This window comes from Eptesicus fuscus, chromosome 19 (assembly GCF_027574615.1).
Source record: "Eptesicus fuscus isolate TK198812 chromosome 19, DD_ASM_mEF_20220401, whole genome shotgun sequence".
Taxonomy (NCBI): domain Eukaryota; kingdom Metazoa; phylum Chordata; class Mammalia; order Chiroptera; family Vespertilionidae; genus Eptesicus; species Eptesicus fuscus.
The window spans coordinates 24,686,315-24,705,414 of record NC_072491.1 but is presented as its reverse complement, the minus strand read 5'-3'; the positions used below and the strand labels follow the sequence as shown (position 1 = coordinate 24,705,414).

The following is a 19,100-nucleotide window of genomic DNA, read 5'->3' as shown; positions in this document are numbered from 1 at the left end:
AAGACACCTAGCTGAAAGAGCAGCCTCTAATAAAAATGCTTTTTAATATGTATCTTTGGCTATCTAGATTTTTAAATTTAATTTCATTGTGGTAAGAACATATAATATGAAACCTCTCTTACATTTTGAAGTGTACAGTGCATTGCTGTTGTACAGCAGGTCCCTAGAGCTTCTTCATCCTGCTTAACTGAAGCTTTACACCATGAATTAGTAACTCCCCATTCCCCCACCCCCGAGCCCCTGGCAACCATCAGTCTACTCTTTAATTCTATGAATTTGACTCTTTTAGATACCTCATAGAAGTAGAATCATGCAGTATTTGTCTTTCTGTGGACTAGTTTATTTTTCTTGGCATAATGTCCTCAAGGTTCATCTGTGTTGTCCTAGATTGCAGAATTAAGACAATATTGTTAAAACATCTATAATGCCCAAAGCAATGTACAGATTCAATGCATCCCTATCAAAATCTCAGTGGTATCTTTTATAGAAATAGGAAAACAATCCTAAAATTCATATGGAACCACAAAAGACCCCAGATAGCCTAATCATACTTCCTGATTTCAAAATATATTACAAAGCTACAGACATCAAAATAGTATGGTTCTGGAATAAAGACAGACATACATACCAGTGGAACAGAATACAGAGCCCAGAAATAAATCCACATACATATGGTGAAGCAATCTTGGACAAGGGATCTAATAAACGTTTGAACTTCTTAAGAGCTACCTGGGAGGGAGAGACAATACAGAGAAATCCGAGGACAGCCATCGTTGGTCACTAAGGATTTAACTATAGCCTCTTTGGGCAATAATATTTACGTTCTACATAAATTGCCATGCTCCTTTCTTGAAAATTATAGAATATTTTAATGCTTTCCTTTTGTGGCATTCTGTAATTTATCTTGAATTACCACAGATATGTGTAAAATGATTTTTTTAAAATATCCTCGCATTTTTGATATCCAGAAAACTGAGTGTCTAACTCTGTCATTGATCCTACTTCGATGCTGCTAGCCGGTCTGCTGGCTCCTGGTGAAGTGAGGCAGTACTCTCCCGAAAGTAGCTGGCAAAATATTTATAAGTGAGAGGGCTATGGATTAGGCAAGCTAAACCCTGCTTCCAAAGCATTCCTTCTGTCTGATTCTATGTGACCTGGGTGGCCTCTGGGATCTACAAAACGTAAGAGGCATTCATGGTCCAGCAGCGAGTGTCCTTCCCACACAGAGATGGTGTGTGTCTAAAACATTTACTCGTGATGCCCAGCCGGCATGGCTCAGTGGTTGAGCAGTCAACCTATGAACCAGGAGGTCACGGTTTGACTCCCAGCCTTGGAACATGCCCAGGTTCCAGGCTTGATCCCCAGTATGGGGTGTGCAGGAGGCAGCCGATCAATACTACTTTGTCATCATTGATGTTTCTATCTCTTCCTTTCCCTTCCTCTCTAAAAATCAATAAAAAAGTATATATTAAAAACAATTAAGATAATTAATTACTCATGAAAAACTAACCAAAAGTGATAATATGGCTGTTTTTTCATGGTATCCTTTTCCTTTTATGATTTTGAAAAATAATGCATGTTTATTAAAGGAAATTTGGGAAGCAAAGGGAGTAAAACACATGAGCCATAATTTCTCCATTTATGTGTCAGTATTCCCATGAATTTGATGTGAATAAATTGGGAGTTTGTCTTTGACATGGAGAACAGTGTAGGATACTCAATTGTGGTTGTCCATTTCCTACCATTTCACCAACGTTGATGCGTACTTCACCTTCTGAAGCAACTTCTTGGCTTGATCCTGAAGATTGCGTTTTTTATTCACGCCCACCCGAACATGCTGACATTCCCCCTCTCATATGCGTTCTGTCTTCGCACAGCTGCCTCCATATTGAACAATGACTGCACTGTCGTTGCCAGTGGTTTTAAAGAGCTGGCAACAAGCCCAAATGTCTGCTCCGGGAAATGTTTTTGTTATGTTACAATTTTTCTTTTTCTGTTTTAGAACAGCTTGGATGTTTTTATTGCATATGTTCTCGTCATCCTGTCACCAAGAGAGCTCAGTGTGTCTTTTCTATATCTATTTTGGTAGCTCCCATGGGCTTTGTTACCATACATGACCTTTTATTAAGACTTTGAGTTCTGCAGCTTCCAAAACAATCTGGCCAAATTGGAATTCATTTGTCACTTTTCCATACCTGCTTCTCAGGACAAGCAGATTAATAACCAATAGCCAAATGCCATTAAAATATAGAACTTGTGTTTTGTTTTGTTTTTCAGTCAATTTGGAATTATCTTCCGGAACACTTTGCAGGCGTAGTCAGATACTTGTATTGTGCATAGAAACAAGTAGAATATATTTTACTTGATGTAGGAGCATCAAGATGTGGCTTATATAAGAGGGGAGTGTATTGGTAGGTTATTCCATAATATTCCCTTTCTCCTATCGTAACCACAGCCGATCCAGTTTCCTGGAGACCACATAGCAATAGCGCTCGGCATTTTTCTAATGGACTGGTTCCTCATGACCATGATGAAACAGTGAAGTCAGTCTCTATGACTCTTAAAAATACCCCTGACATTTCGAAGAGAGACTGATTATGAAAATTCAGCAGGGTAATTTTTCTCATGTCTTTCTTTGGCAATCTAGGTAATTTCTCAGTAAGTAAATAAAATAAATTTGCTTTGACTTGCCAAGGATTCATGATATGAATGGTTTTTCTACCTTTTCCAAGGATATGTACCTTCCATTTCACCTGGAGCTCTGGTTTCGGGCTAATACTTGCCTGTCAGTTTCTCCTTTACCTGCTGCCTCCATGCTTCTGCAGTGTCGGGGATCCAGGTACACATTTGGGGGCACAAATTCGCTATCCTCTTTTGGATGTGGCCCCGACAGCTCATCCATCTGGTCTTATTATGAAGCAGTTTTACTGCTTCTCTTAAAAGCAATGCTACCACCTTCCCCTCCAGTGGAAACTTAGAGGTAGTCTTAGTCACAGTGCCATGGGTAACTTATTAAAGCAGCAATCAGAGCATTTCTGCTTTAGCCCAGGCCCTCATGTCTGGCTGATTAGTCAAGCATTAGGCAAGCAAGCATGCAGAAAGAGGTGAACACAAAAGGGCACTTCCTAATCACAAGGAATTGCCTCTAAGACGGGCGGAGAACATCTGGCCTGCGGGCCTTATAAGGCCCACAAAATCATTTAGCCTGGCCCTGCTGAGGCATTAGGGGTGAGCTAATGAAACGTTGGACCCAGTATAGCCAGCTAATTTTTAAGTTGGTAATTTCGTATGACCCTCGAGTGATGTTATAAATATCCAAATGGCCCTTGGCAGAAAAAAAAGATTCCCTACCCCTGCGAAGGGTATAGACTCCATAAATGAAAGAAACCTCAAACTATAGGTGCAGATAGAAAGCCAGCCCAGGAAACTCACCAGAAACCCAAGGAAGAACTCCAGACTCAAGCAAGTTCACAGGTAGACACTAAGCAGTCAGTGCAGCTTTGAATATCATCACCCTTATGTCAACAGTGATCACATCAGTAGTAACTATCGCTCTGCTAATTAAGCTTCCGTGTTCTGGGCCCTGTGCTAAGCACTTGCATGATCTCGGTTACAACCGTATGATGTCAGTACTGTATCCCCATTGTATAAATGAGAGGTCAAGTAACTTGTCCCAGGAAGCACAGCTAATAAATGGAGGAGACAAGAATTCCACTCTAACTTATGTGTCCCTGTGCTTACCCATGAGCTGCACTGCTAGTAAAAATGATGATATCCCTTTCATGGCTGCAGATGGCCATGTTCAATTCAGCTCTTACAGTATTTCTTAAATAACTACTCCCTAAAAGCCACTCTCCTGCCTTAACATGTGCAGCAGTATGGATAGGACATAGATCCCTCCTTTAAAACTGTGCCGGGTGGTAGAGAGCAGTGATGACTAAACATACACGAGGTTGGATAACTTGGGTTGGATTGGGGTAAGTCCTGGAGCCAAAAAGAGGTCTGAAGAGCAGAGCAGCTCTCAGGGTGAGGTCGGGGACATGTGCACATAGAATTGACTAATCCCAGCTTCAGGTTCATTGGAGAGGCTCAGAGACATTCCCTAAAAAGCCCTTGAGTAACCCAGGGCTCGTGGCTCAGTGATTGATTATCGACCTATGAAAACCAGGATGTGACGGCTCAATTCTGGGTCAGGGCACATACCCCAGTTGCTTGCGGGCTTGATCCCCATTGAGGGGTGTGCAGGAAGGAAGCAGCCGATCAATGATTCTCATCATTGATGTTTCTATCTCTCCCTCTCCTTTTCTTTCTGAAATCAGTAAAAAAATATATTTTTTTAAAAAGAGGTCAGTGGGGAATAAAAGGGACATATGTAATACTTACAACAATAAAGATTGAAAAAACAAATCACAGAAAAAAAGCCCTTCAGTAGATAATTTGTTTCCCTGGCATGGCATGTCTTAAAAGGGTTTGGGGGATGAAGCCTTTCAGCCTTTCCCCAAGGCCTGTAGCTCCTTCTCTGTAGAGTTTGGTTGTCCATGTGCAAGATCACGGACCTATGGGACTCAGAGGAGAAAACAGTGACTGCTACTGTAAGAACATCCTACACAGCTGATAACCTGCTTCTGAGTCTTAGAGGAGAACTGTAACTTTCATTCATTCAAGGTCCTTATTAGAGCTGATGCCCAGTAAGTGCTGTTTTGTACCTGACACCCTTTCAGGGCATTTTAACCTAGAGGTTGGCGATTTTCAGTAGATCTATATGCTAGAAGCTGAATGCTATAAAGACTGAAAAGCCCAAGTGGGTTACTCGATCCAATGGCATCGCATTGTTTTCCACTTACAGTTATTATGTGTTCACCTTGTGTTACAGATTCCTTCTACAATCAGGTCTATTCATCAGGATAAAATCCTAGCACTTAGACAGCAGACACAATTCTTGTGGGAGGCTTATTTTTCTTCAGTTGAGAAGATTGTATTAACTACACTAGAGGTAAGTGGGACCACTTGGCTCTCTGATGAATAACGGCCCTTTATACGCTTCTCTTGGCCTTCTGTTTTGCTATTGGTGATGTGCTATTGGTCAAATGGGGCAAAACTGAATTTTCTGTGCTTAGATTATGACAGTTAACTCTTTTCTTACCTGCTCTGCCATGCCCAATCAGATAACTCCATTTCTGACAAACTCAGGGGGAATCTGAAATGAGGAGAATTACACTCCTGACACAGAGATCGGCTCTGTCTTTCCTCATTTCTGGGATATGTGGCTAATGACTGTCTTCCTGCCATTCAGACTTACTGGCATCCTTTCAAGACATAGTTCTGTAGCCCTTTTAGAAAACACATAGTGACCAAGTTGGGGGAAATCTCCTACCATTCCAAAAATATGAATGATTTCACGGCTGCCATAGTCCCATGGCATCGGGGCACAGCACAATTAATTCTCAAGACATATACAACAAAACCATCATCGATGTTGCGAAGAAACTCAGGATGACACCCGCCTGGTTCAGAAAGTGTTAAACATTATGAAATCAGAAAATCTTGCAGGCAGATGGGTGTCTATCTTCAAGTTGCTTTTTTTAAGGCAAGAGGAAGAAAGGAAAGGAAAGCATGGGGATGATTAAAACCTTTGGAAGTAGAGCAGGTAGAGAGGCCTGAGGCTACACCAAAGGAGCACAAAGAGCTAAGAAAAGATTTGGGAAACTGCACACTCCTGACTACGGACTTGTAGGAAGGGGAGCAGAGGTACTGGGGTGCGGCACAGCCTGGAGGTGATTTGGAGGTGTCTGCATAATGAGGTGGGGCATTTGTGGCCCCACTTTTGGAGTATTTACTTTGGAAAAGTGATTACTGCTCTAAAAGCAGCACTATGGAGCACACACTGAGATGTCTGAGTAATAGGAACGCTGAAGTCACCCTGATTTGTCCACATCACTATCTTCTTACTATCCTTGGTATCAGAGCCCATGCTGGGTCTGCCCCCGGCACAGCAGGGCATTTACTTACCTACCCCAAGGCTAGCCTGGACCCCTGCTCTCACCTGGGGGCATACTGTGGTCAGTGTCCTCTCATGAATGATGTCATCCTGAAACTAGGTGGAAAAGGCTGTTTAGGACCCAGGCTCACCCATGAAGGGGTTAGAGTCAGAATGGCTTAAGAAGGCTACCTTGCCCAGCTGATGTGGCTCAGTAGTTGAGTGCTGACCAGGAGGTCATGGTTTGATTTTTAGTCAGGGCACATGCCTGGGGTTGCAGGCTCGATCCCCAGTAGAGGCGTGCAGGAGGCAACCAATCAATGATTCTTTCTCATCATTTATGTTTCTATCTCTCTCTCCCTCTCTGAAATTAATAAAATATATTTTTAAAAATATTTTTAAAAGGCTTCCTTATTGCAAGCAAACTTCTCTTATGCCTCCACAGCACTCCCTTCAATTAAAATGGACTGCATCTTTTCTGTTCACAGTAGCAGATTTGAATATGTAATATTCTTTTCTTTGATCCTGTCCTCTACACAAGACCCTTCCTAGGAATAAGGAAAGTTGAATATCATTTTTTGTCTTTTTCCTTTTGGAATAAGACACTTTTTTTTTTATCAAAGAAGTGCATGTTTATTTTAGAAAAGAATGGGAAATAAAGAATAAAAATTAATCTACCCATGCAAAATCACTATTGACATATGAACACATATATTAGTTTTTTCTATGTAAATTTATAAATATGTTGTCATTTTTAATTTAAAAAGGAGTCTTTCTGTACTTTATATTTTTTCAGCTTAATAATGTATTGTTAATATTTTCCCATGTTATTAGATTATTCTGTAATTATTTTAGTGACCATATAATACTCTAAGATATCACTCAGTTTCTTTAATGAATCCCCAATCTGAAGATACTACCATTGTTTTTGGCTTTTTATTATTATATTCATCATTAAAGCAAATAGCCTTAGCACAGACTTGCTGGGCAGGGTGAAGATTAATTCCTTAGGATAAATTCCCTGAATTAAAAAACCTGGTTTAAAGAATATGCCAAATGTTAAGCTTTCTAATGTGAATTCTCAATTTTTCTGTAATAGAATTGCACTAATTTATAATTCCCCCAGCTTATATGAGAGGATTTGTTTTGACCTTTAATTTTTATCACTTTCACCAATATTGGGCATTATATCTTTAAAAATGATTAATTATTATTTTTTAATGTATATTTCTTAGGATGAATATTTTTTAGATATTTCTTGCTCAGGAAACTCACAAAGAAAGAAATAGAAATAGCCACAATGTTGTCCCACTTTTTCTCACTGATTTTTAAGGCCTTATTATATTAAACCTATTAACCCTTTGACTGTTTTATTGCAATTATCTTTCCCCAATTTCTGGTATGCCTTTCTGTTTTGTTTATGATTGGGCAATCTTTTCATCTGTGACTTTTCCATTTGCTATGGTTAGAAAGAAGTTTTCGACCACAATTCTATTTATATACACGTACAGATTCACTTACGTTCTTCTAGTACTTTCATGGTGAAGTTTTTACACTTAGCTATTTAATACAATTTACTTTTATGTATGATCTGTGTTGAAAAAGCTAACCTTTTTTTTTTTTTTTTTGACAAATTGTTGTGTAGTTGTCTCAATATATTTTGTTGGTATTCTCACATGCTACTTTTAGGCATCTTGGGTCTATTTCTAGCTTTTTAATTTTCCCCTATTAGTTGTCCACTCTAATACACCCAGACCACATGTTCTCTCTTTTTTTTTTTTTCCCACTCTGTATGTCACCTATGGTGTGAGCCTGTATTTATTTATCCAATCTGCTATTGTTGACTATTAATGCTATTTCTAATTATTTTTTTGTAGATAGGGATATATTCAAGCAGTGACCTTCTACATATATCATAACTACATCGCTGTTTCTTTAGTATGGAGTTCTTAAAATGGGATTACTCAACCAAATAATCTAGGCATTTCTAAGGCCATGATATGTATTGCCAAATTACTCTTCAGTCTAGACCAGGGGTGGGGAACCTTTTTACTACCAAGGGCCATTTGGATATTTATATCATTCTCAGGCCATAAAAAATTATCGACTTAAAAATTAGCCTGCTGTATTTGGTTAAACATTTAACTCACCCCTAATGCCTTGGCAGGGCCAGACCAAACAATTTTGGGCTGGACATTCCCTACCCCTGATCTAGACTCACAAGCTGTCTGGGGAAGACCCTGTGTTACTGCATGCTTGTCAGCCCTAATTGAAATACACACACAAACATACAATTTCGCTAATTTGCCAGATGAAAGATGGTATCTCATTAATTACATTTCTTTGAGTATGGTTTATTGCATAGATCTGGTCTCTTGCCTATTAAGTTAGCAGGGCTCAATTACCCCATAATAACAGTTGAATGTGTGATATTCATCAGAATAGGAACTTATGTCAAGCTGCGTTCATCTCTGCGCCTGGAAAATGCCTTCTTCCCCTTGGATGTAAGCCATGTAGTTCTTTAGCGACACAGTTGTTTTGGAAACACTGCAAACCATATACTTCACTTGAATTTATAGCAGCTGTCACATCTCCATCTGTAGTCTTGAGATTAGATTGTAACAACTTGACCCTTTAACCAAATTGCATGAGCAATACCATCCAGTTTCTCTTTTTTAATTCAAAACTCAGATAACCCAGAACCCAATGTAAACAGAAAAGCAGAGAAACTGGCAGAAAATTCCGTCCACATACACAAATGAACAAAGTCAATATGTTTGTAAGAATGACTTAAGTAATGCATATCAAAAATGCCCACTTGGCTTAGAATGTAGATAATATACGTCATTTGGTCCCTGTTGGAGCTCCTAAGGCTTGAGGATAATTCAGAGTTACCCGTAGACAATGGACATTTAAGGATCCCTGGCTTCAGTTTGTTCCACAATCAGACTCCTTCTTCCTTGCCTGCTGTATTCTAGACCATGAGAAGGGGATTACTTAGGTTTGGAGGCTATGAGACTTAGAGATGTAGGTTCTGCTTAGGCACAATTGAAAACAGGACACCTCATTCTCCTCTCCAATGACAGGGTCAAGTTGTTCGTACATTGTATTGTGCTGCACTCTGTCCTATTTGGAATTCAACTTAGTATTGTATTTCCATTGTCACTGAAGTTTCCTTATTCTGCATCTTGGAATTAAGGAGCTATTTAATAAGAGTTCAGCTTTTTGGAGCCGAGTTTTTTTGTGTGTGTGCAGAGTGACAAGTAATGTTGGGGACAGTCATAAAATACTGTCAAGACAGTGTTCCTTCCTGGATTTCATGATTTGTCAGAATACTGCACAATAGTAAACCTGGCACAGAGGATTGAACCATAGGATCCCCGTCAGAACCAGGGTGAGCAAAAGAAAAGTGTATGAGATGATAATAATATGTGAACACAGCCAACAGCAGCTTGGAAAGCATATTTTTCATGGAGTTTTATGAAGTCTTCATTCTCTAATTTTCTCTTCAGTTATCTAACCATGCACATTTAAACCATAGCCTTGCTGATGCTATTGTACAATGAAATTTTAAAATCAATGAGATAATGGAAATAGGAGATTGCTTTGGCTTGGAGTGAGGTGACATATGGTGACACTGTGGATATTAGGTAATCTTGCATTGGTCAGAAGACCAAGTCAGGACCACATGGAATGACTGTAACCTGTAATCAGTAGTCCTTTTTTTTAATGGCACAGGATAAAAGAAAAATAAGGAGCCTGTCATTCTTCCCTTTGAATTCACATTAATAGGAAATATTATTCTTTTTGGGGTGCCATTTGGGATTGTAATTTTAAAAATATTGTATTATGTGTGTGTATATGCAATCCATATTCTTTCAAACTTTTGAGAAGGCAAGTTGTTATAAACCTTTCAGAAAGACATTTGCCAATGATATGAACGGCCTTAAAAGTATTCATATCTGGACACACTTTTAAGTCTTCTAAGTCTTAAAGAATCAATCCTAAATGTGGAAAATTTTAATTCATAAATGTGTTCATTGCCTTGCATAGAAAAAAATCACACTGTTGTGGGTCATTTAGAAAAAGTAAACCATGAATACCATTAGTAATATGAGGAGACATCTATAATACATAATATCTATAGTATTATATCTGTGTAAAAATGGAAAAAATCTATGCCAAGAAAATGAACACAGAAATGAGATTTTTTTATTAATGGTCAAAAAAAATCAAGTCTTAAGTATTAACACTCATGCAGCTTTTCCTAACGATTCTGAGGGGTTTTTATAATTAGTGTGATATTTTATTGTTGTTTTTTTTTTACAAATGAGCAAAGTGACACATAAAGGTGGCCAATTGCTTGACCCAGGTTAAATTGAACATTTGCTATTGCTTTCAAACCTTTGCTGATAGCTTCTGGTCCAGAGCCATTGAAGAGAATATAATATGCTTATTGGTATTTCAGAAGTACTATAACTTATTGTATATCCTTGAATTAAAAAGATAACAGTGTTGTGATACTCAACCAAAAAAAAAAAAAAAAAAAAAAGTCTATAACACTGAGAATCATACCATCCAGAGAGCTGAAATAGTGGTGATCCATTTTGTGATCTCTTGGAGTTCCATGTCATGTATATATAAGTCAGATTTATGATGCTATCTATTCTCCATTTGCTCTGTGTCTTAATATCCAAACTTGTTTAAGTGACCACATGCTGGAAAGTACATGAATTTGGAAAGGAAAAAAGGAAAAGCTTTAAAAGAAACTAAATAGTGTATTTGGGCAAGTAATTTTAAAAAATCTGGAATAAATGGTTTACAAATTGAGATTGCTAGTCATGTAAAAACCCTCACAACCATGATATTTTCTCATAATTAGTGCCTAGACAACAGCATTTTAGCATATCTCTGCTATACCACCAAGAGTAAACATTAATATTTTAGTTAGGTTTCTAAAGTCACCACCACATTAGAAACCTTTACCCAGCCATATAAAATTAGCAATTTTGATCTGAGGGAAAGAGAAAATGCAGAAGTCATTGAACTAAGATATTTGAGTTCTTCTAAATTTCCTCTCTGCTCCCTTTTTTCTTTCTCATTAAGAAATATAAACATGATAAGGTTTGCAAAGATAAATGTAGCTCACTTTATTACTTATCCACTCACCATGTGGGATGAAATGAGGGTGTTAATAACCTTACAAATAATAAAACTCCATTTAAAATGGTCGGCACCTAAAATCACATTGCATTAAATGGGGAGCTGGAAAATGATGATTTCCGTTTGAAATCTCTTGAGACATATGGCAGGTTTCTTCTTTTTCTTCTTAAGTGGAAAAAATAAAACATTGCTGAAAACATGAAATTCTATATCGAGTTAATTATTTGCCAAATCATATCTTAATGAGTGGTTGGTGTAATTACAAGAGTTTGAAAGTCACAGAGAGAAATCTGTAAAGCGGATTAATCACATTCATCTGACAAATGATCCAGGATGGGAGAATGCTTGACTCTAAATGTAGAATTTAATGATCTGCAAGGTCCCGAAGTCCAGAGAAACTAATGAACTAGCTTGGCTATTATTAGTCTTCATATGCCACAGCCCTTGTCCTATTATGTCGGATGTTTAAATAATTGTGAACTCCCTACTTTTTGAGATGAGATATAGGAAAACTTCAGCTAACCAGTACCCCAAAAGTTCAACAGTTGATGTTGAAAGGAAAACGAAATAGGACAAGCAAATAAATCTGCCTCCTGAATTAAAGCCACAGACCAAATCCTCCACAGCTTCTAGAATGTGTCATACCTTCAATATGCTTTTAGCTATGTCTTCATATGATCTGTGTTGACATCTCTGTGCACGGGAGCAAATATTCCTGGTGTGGACACAGACCCACTGTTAGATGCTCCACCGCCAAGGAAACCATTCCACACACTGTGTTTTGAAATGAGCATGGACTTCTTATTCTAGAAAGACTCTATAAACTTCAGTTTAGTTAGGAAATTTGATCAGCCATAATTCATCTTTCTCTCTCTTTCTCCCATTGTTCTGTCTCTCTCTTTGTGTTTCAGACGCTTTTTATCAGTGGAGACTTGTAGGGTAGAGTCACTTCGTTGAGTGTCTTCATCCCTCCAATGGCATTGAGCACGGTCCTTATCAGATACCATCAGGGTCTCGTCCTCACCAGGTGCTGTGTTTTTGTTTTCTAGATTATTCAGGACAGAATATTCAAGCACATATCACGTAACAGTTTAATATGGAACAAACATCCTGGAGGATTGTTCGTCCTACCACAGTATTCATCTTACCTGGGAGATTTTCCTTACTACTATGCTAATTTAGGTAAGTGGGTTCCTTCCAGGGAGCTACCCTGGTGTAGCCTCCATCTGTTGTCCAGAATCAAGGCTCCTTGATTTTTCTATTCTACAGCTGGCTCTCCCTAACAGCCTGCATTGGAGATTGCTGATCGAGCCCTGTCATAAATGATGTATCAAGGTCAAGAACGATAAATCCTGCAGAGCATTACAAAATGGAAAAAAAAAATTAAAAAACACCTTTCTTATCTGAGCAGCTACACTTTAACACTTTATATTTAGTAGAGTCATTTCTTTTTGAGAAATAGGTTTCCCAAATTACACATCATTTCGAACATGACAATGGGTTAGCTATAATCTTAAGTCTCATCATATATAAAATGGAGTTAGAAGATCTCACCCCAGTATTTTTTTTTTTTTTTTACAATCCCAACTTCTCTGTCTCATACCAAAGAAAAACTGATTGAACAAAGGGAAAGGGGAAAGATTTAAGAATATCTGACAAGGGAGAAATGTCATCCCTCATTCACCATTTATTATGCTCCTCTTATGTGCTATGTTCATGCAGTGCTAGGTGATAGAAATAAAAAGTCCAATGAGATATGATCTCTGCCCTCAAGCAGCTTTTAGTGTAACATTAATGGGGCAAAAGGAAATGGGAGGATGGACAAACGTCTCCAAATTGTTACTATTATTGCCATAGATATAGTATGTATGTGGGGCCCCAGTCGCTCTCGTGTGAGTAATATCTTGGGCATTTCCCATCATTCACAGTTTCAAATTTGAGAAACCTGGTTTAGGAAAGCATCTTTTGAGGTAATAGGGCAAAAGACTCCTAGCTTTACCCAATGCTGATGCTCTCTAATATCTTCCTTTTTTGAGTTGTGCATATTAGCTGATAAGAAGAAACTTAAACAAATGTGTGGCCTGATGTATCGACCAGTGACAAAGAACCCTTGAGTCCAAACCAGACATGTTATGGAGACCATATCAAAACCAGTGAGTGGTCCACACTGAGGAATATGTTTAGAATTTAGTGATTTTCAGGTTAAGGCAGTATTTGGTAAAATTTCTACATATTTCTTATAGAGCAGTGGTCAGCAAACTTATTAGTCAACAGAGCGGCAAACCGCAACTCCTGAGCCGCACGTGGCTCGCGAGCCGCAGTTTGCCGACCACTGTTATAGAGCATTAATAGCTTCATTTGGAGTTAGCACATTAGAAGTGTGTAAATGATGCTCCTTAAACTGTTAGTGATAAAAGTAAAAAGCGGGGACTTGTCCTCGCTGTTGAAAAGCAAACCCCTCCATCGTATTTATTCTTCTTCCTTGGCAAACCTGGAATGTATATCTTGATAGTGGGAAAGTTGGCTTCTTTCTAACATGAAATTAAAGTACTAATTGGATGATATCATTTGCTCTACAAACATTTGTATAATCCTTTAATATACAAAGTCTGATTCTTACCTTTATCCCATCAATATTAAAGCTTAACTTGAACGTCTCTGCACTCTTTTATTGATATTCAAGCTACTATAATGCAAAATAAGTGGGTCTAAAGTAGTGAAGTTTTAAAACACATTTTCAGTGGTCTGCAATTTCTTAGCGGGTTCTTACGGAAAAACTCATTAGGGGGAAGACGCCATCCCACTTCTTTCTCTTTGGCGGCAGCTTTGTCTCTCTGATACCTTCCAGCCGGAGGTGTTCAGAGCACACAGCTGGCTGAGGTCTGGGCCACGCACTTTTTCTCTCAGTACGTCACTGCTACACATATGAGATTCTTGGGAGTATAGAGGCTCCCGTTCCACAAGAATGATGATGGAGGTGGTGGTGATGACAGCAGCTACCAGAGATGGGTCACTGATTATTCACTAGGTCCTGTCCTCAGTGCTTTGTATGCATTAACTCATTGAACGGAAATCTCAGAACACCCCCATATGTTTGCTGTTATTATCAATCCCATTTCACAGCTGTGGAAGCATAGAGGGTTCTGTAATTTTGCCAAGATCCCACCACCAGGAAGTGGCATTCAAACCTTAGCCAGGCTCTGGATGCTGTTCTGTTAACCTTTACCACTTGCTAGTTAATATTTGAAATGGTATTGATCAGGCAAAAAAAAAACCCTAACTACATAATTACGGATAAGACACATGCAAATTCCCTGGGAGAGAGAGCACATTTGCTTAAACCCATATTAAGATGTGACTAGAGTAGACCCTTTCTTGAGTCGAGTATGTGTGCGATTAGACTTGGGGTGCCTACAAAGCAGAAGGAAGATCAAAGGTGCATCCCCAAGGGAGGGCAAGATGTCAAAGGAAGAGCCTGGAAATGGACAGTGAGCTGTAAATTAGCGAGGTCTCTGGACTCAGGCAGCAGGGAAGCAGCAGCTTTTCACCTTGTTTTTGTTCTGTCAGGACCTAAGAGGCCAAGGAAAAATATGCTAGAAGGGAACATTAGCTCCAGGGCAAGGCAGCAGAGCAAGGAGGAGTAATTTTCCATGTCTTGTTTTCAGCGCTTCATTGGGCTCCTCTCCCCTTTCCGTTTCAGGTTTAAAGCCCCCCTCCAAATTCACCGCAGTCATCCATGCAGTGACCCCCCTGGTCTCTCAGTCCCAGCCAGTGTTGAAACTGCTCATGGCCGCAGCCAAATCCCAGTACTGTGCCCAGGTGAGTGGGGTCCACCCGCCTGCTCCTGCCTCGTGGGCTAGAGCCTCCCAGTCCTGACCTGCCGCTGCACACTTAGCTCCCTGGGACTCACGGAATGTCACGTCCTGCTCCTCCCCTTCCATTCGTCATGCCTTGTTATGCCCTTTCCATCAACATAGAGGTTCTTGCGAGTGAAATCGAGCACAGGTAACGGGCGGGTTGCAAAGAGATCTTTGCACCGGGGTAAGGGATTAAAAAAAAAATACATACAACAACACATTTTTAAAAGAATATAAAGCACATTATTTTGTTGTTAAACGTCATGGTGAGGAAGTAACATGAAAGGTGCCACCGGGAGAACCCAGAAAACTAAGTTTCCATGGAAGGAACAGACTTGTTGGTGCCAGGAGGCGTCAGCTTTTCTGTCACAGTAGCCATGACTAATGGGGACGTTGGGAGCAAAAGATTCAATCTGTAGTAGCAGTATTCAGCAAATCAACATCTCTCCCATCCGCTGTTATTAACAGTGGCTTTTCTCATTTGTACATTAGCTTATAGAAGAAGGTTTATGAGGAAAGAATTAAAATAATTTTGAAGTATCCATTTTTGAACCAAACACATTTATTAGAAATAATTAAGTCCCACAAAATCAGCAGCCATTCTGGAAAATCAAAAACATGAGTTCTATCTTGAATTCTTTTCTTTCTCCCACACTGCCTGGTGTAGTGCAAGTTCATAGCAGATGTCCCGTTTTCATTTAATTTGATCAGTGTCATTATCTATCGCTCTCATCTCTCCTAAGATATGAGAATTTAGGAAATCACTTTATTAAGATCCAGCAACCCTGATATTACTTCTTTCCTCTCCAACTTCCTCCAGACCCCGGGACGTAATAGTAATAGTTTTAGCTATTCTTCCTGTCCTCTCTCTTTAGTTGATGAAGTGACGAGACTCTGAAGGTTGTGAGGGAGTGGACTCACTTGAAGATCTGTTCTGCCTTGCTTGGATCTCCTCTCTCTCTCTCTCTCTCTCTCTCTCTCTCTCTCTCTCTCTCTCTCTCAGAAGAAACGTTGGGTTGGAGGCCTGTATAAATCCAGCCTCACCGAGCCATCTAATGAACCCCTCTTCCTTTCAGATCATAGTTCTATGGAATTGTGACAAACCCCTACCAGCCAAACACCGCTGGCCTGCCACTACCGTGCCTGTCATCGTCATTGAAGGAGAAAGCAAGGTAGGACTGGACGGGGGCCTGAATGCGGAACCACCACGGAATCTGTCTTTCTCCCCCGGGTGCTCTGGGTGTTGGCCTTAGATGTCTCCCCCCAGCGCCTGGCCCTGGACTACTTTTCCTAAAACTGTACCTGCCTCGGGGCGTCCTCAGCTTGCACAGTCATAGGCTTTCGAATTAGTGAATCCTGGATCCCCACTACCAATGACTCTTAGACTCTCGATTCCAATCATTACAGGCCGTTGTTGTCCCTTGTGATTAAGCCCCTATCCCAGTGGTCGGCAAACTCATTAGTCAACAGAGCGGCAAACCGCGGCTCGGGAGCCGCAGTTTGCCAACCACTGCCTTAGGAGCTATGTGGCCCTGTGCATATTTTTTTCTCCGCTTCCTCATCTAGGAACAACAACACATACTTCTTAGGATTAAATGGATCCAGGGCCTGGCAATAGTAATCTGTCTATAGATGAAGAGGATGAAGATGGGGCTGCTGATGCCTGTGGTGATGCATGGGGTTTGCTTAGCCGATGACTCTGAGTTAGTTGTGTCTTTCTTGTGCTTCTTCCTCACATTTATCTTAAGAAGGACATTTTCACCCTAATTTTGTTTTGGTGCCTCCACCAGAGACTCTTGAGTGCTGCCCAGCTGCCCCCCCCCCCCACCCCGCTTCCATTCTCCAATTCATTTAGAACTGAATGATCTTTTTTTTTCTTTTAATTGAAATTATTGAGGTGACATTGGTTAATAAAAGTATTTACTTTTAGCTATACAATTCTAGAGTACAATCTGTATATTGTATTGTGTGTTTACCACCTCAAGTCAAGTCTCCTTCCATCACCATTTATCCCTCCTTTACCTTCTTCTACCTCCCCCCACTCCCCATTCCTTCTGTCAATCACCATACTGTTGTCTGTGCCCACGACCTTTTTAACCTTCTCATGGCCCTTAAGGGAATCTATTTGCTAATGCCATGGTCGGCAAACTGCGGCTCACGAGCCACATGCGGCTCTTTGGCCCCTTGAGTGTGGCTCTTCCACAAAATACCATGGCCTGGGTGAATCTATTTTGAAGAAGTGGCGTTAGAAGAAGTTTAAGTTTAAAAAAAAATTGGCTCTCAAAAGAAATTTCAATCATTGTACTGTTGATATTTGGCTCTGTTGACTAATGAGTTTGCCGACCACTGTGCTAATGCTTTAAATGAACATTTGAGGCCATGTATAATCTGGTTCTCTCTCATTGCTTTCCCCTATGGACCCTGTCCTCTGACCAAATTTGATCTGTGTGCCATCCTACCTCTAATTTTTGTCTTTCCCGTGTGCTGTAAGTCTTGGCCACCCCTCTCAATTCCTCATGTCTGTGTTCAAACTCCCCATCCATTTTCTAAGCCCCTGTTCACTTGCTGCCTTCTCTTAGAAATTTCTTCCATTACTGGAAGCCAGGCTCAAGTTCTTTTTTCTCTAGTTTCTGCAGGTTGCCTTCTGGTCGGTAGATCTTATCCACTGTGAAGAAATCAGTCGCTACTAAACGAAACTGAGGTTGGGGACACATTGGCTCTAGTCATCATGGACTCTAGTGTCAGACTTACTTTTGTGTGACCCAAGACGAGTTATTTAATTTTCTGTGCCTCAACCTTCCTTTAGTAAATGGAAAGAATCTTAACACCTAACTAACAGGGTAGCTAAAAGGATCAAGTGATAGGATACTTCTATATGTAAATGGACCTAGAAGTGTGGAGGCACGTAGTAGGTGCGCAGCTGTGCTTTGTATAATTACTTACAAACATTTATTAGTATGCTCCCCACCAGACAGTAAATTTCCCGAGTCTTGGTCATTTCCGAGCCATGTTTGTTAATTCTAGAAGGGTTTGGGCTGGCATGTGGTAGCTAAATATTTCTTAAATGACCTAATGAGGAACACCGATTTCCTGCAGATTGACTTTGTATGTGGGTTCCTTTGATGCTAATCCATTCAATTTTGGGAAGGGAGCTGAGGCCAGGTATTTGAAAGAGAGCCTCTGGTTTCTACAATAGAGTTTGGAAGTGGTTGGCTTAGGCACCCACAGGTTGAGAACCGCTGCTGTAGAGCCTGAGACCATCGGAAAACACAGATATTTACGTTACGATTCATTAACAGTAGCAAAATTACAGTTATGAAGTAGCAACAAAAATAATTTTATGGTTAGGGGTCACCACAACATGAGGAACTGTATTAAAGGGTTGAGGCATTAGAAAGGTTGAGAACCACTGGCTTAGGGGCTCTTAACCTCTGTTGATGAAGCAGGTGCAGAAAAAGGAAATGGATCCTTCTAAAGCCAGTGATTGGCCCACGATGGGGAAAAGACCATGTGCCCTTCTCCTTCCCCATTTAAATCTCCACGCCTAGCCTTAAGTTTAAAATGGATGCGTTCGCCGCTTTGGCTGTGAAGTTCTGTTTTGAATTGATAGATCAGCCTTGTCTCTGCAGTGCTCCCCTGTAGGCTAACAAGGGAAAGGTCAGGGCATCGCTAAGCTGGCAGCTAATAGCTTCTGCGTTCATCAGTGCACGTGTAAGCAGCATCCGGAGAACTGCTTCAGGCTACAGTTTCTGAGCACTGTGTGGGGGGCTGCTGATTGATTTGTATTTTATTTTGAAAGCCTGAGAAAGGTGGGGTGGGTGGGGGACAAAACTTGACCCAGTTGACAGATGTGTAGGAGCAGACTCTGAAGCCATGCATGCTGCGGGTACATCCCTGGAGCTACAGTGGGCTCTTCCCATCCTTCAACGTCACAGGCTGCCCGTAGCTTCCCAGGCATGTGAACCCAGTCCCAGGCTCCTGGATGAGCTGGTTCTTGGTGTAAATATCGCTTAGGCATCTTTGGGGTGGGGAGTGGGTCCTCAGATTTGTGGAGAATACTCTCTTGGCAGCCAGGTTAGGTATCTGCCTTTTCTCTCTGTCTC

At 40.4% G+C, this 19,100-nt stretch overlaps 1 protein-coding gene across 3 annotated transcripts in view; it reads left to right on the top strand.

Moving 5' to 3' along the window:
* EXT1 (exostosin glycosyltransferase 1) overlaps window positions 1-19,100 on the top strand; it is a 273,028-nt gene that overhangs the window by 241,070 nt on the left and 12,858 nt on the right. For 2 of the 3 annotated variants that reach the window (XM_008143373.3, XM_054708416.1), the window contains exons 4-7: window positions 4,874-4,993; window positions 12,190-12,322; window positions 14,841-14,959; window positions 16,074-16,169. In XM_008143373.3, the coding sequence (XP_008141595.2) occupies window positions 4,874-4,993; window positions 12,190-12,322; window positions 14,841-14,959; window positions 16,074-16,169 (468 nt within the window). The remainder of the gene's footprint in view (window positions 1-4,873; window positions 4,994-12,189; window positions 12,323-14,840; window positions 14,960-16,073; window positions 16,170-19,100) is intronic. The other variant, XM_028148050.2, reaches the window with a different exon arrangement.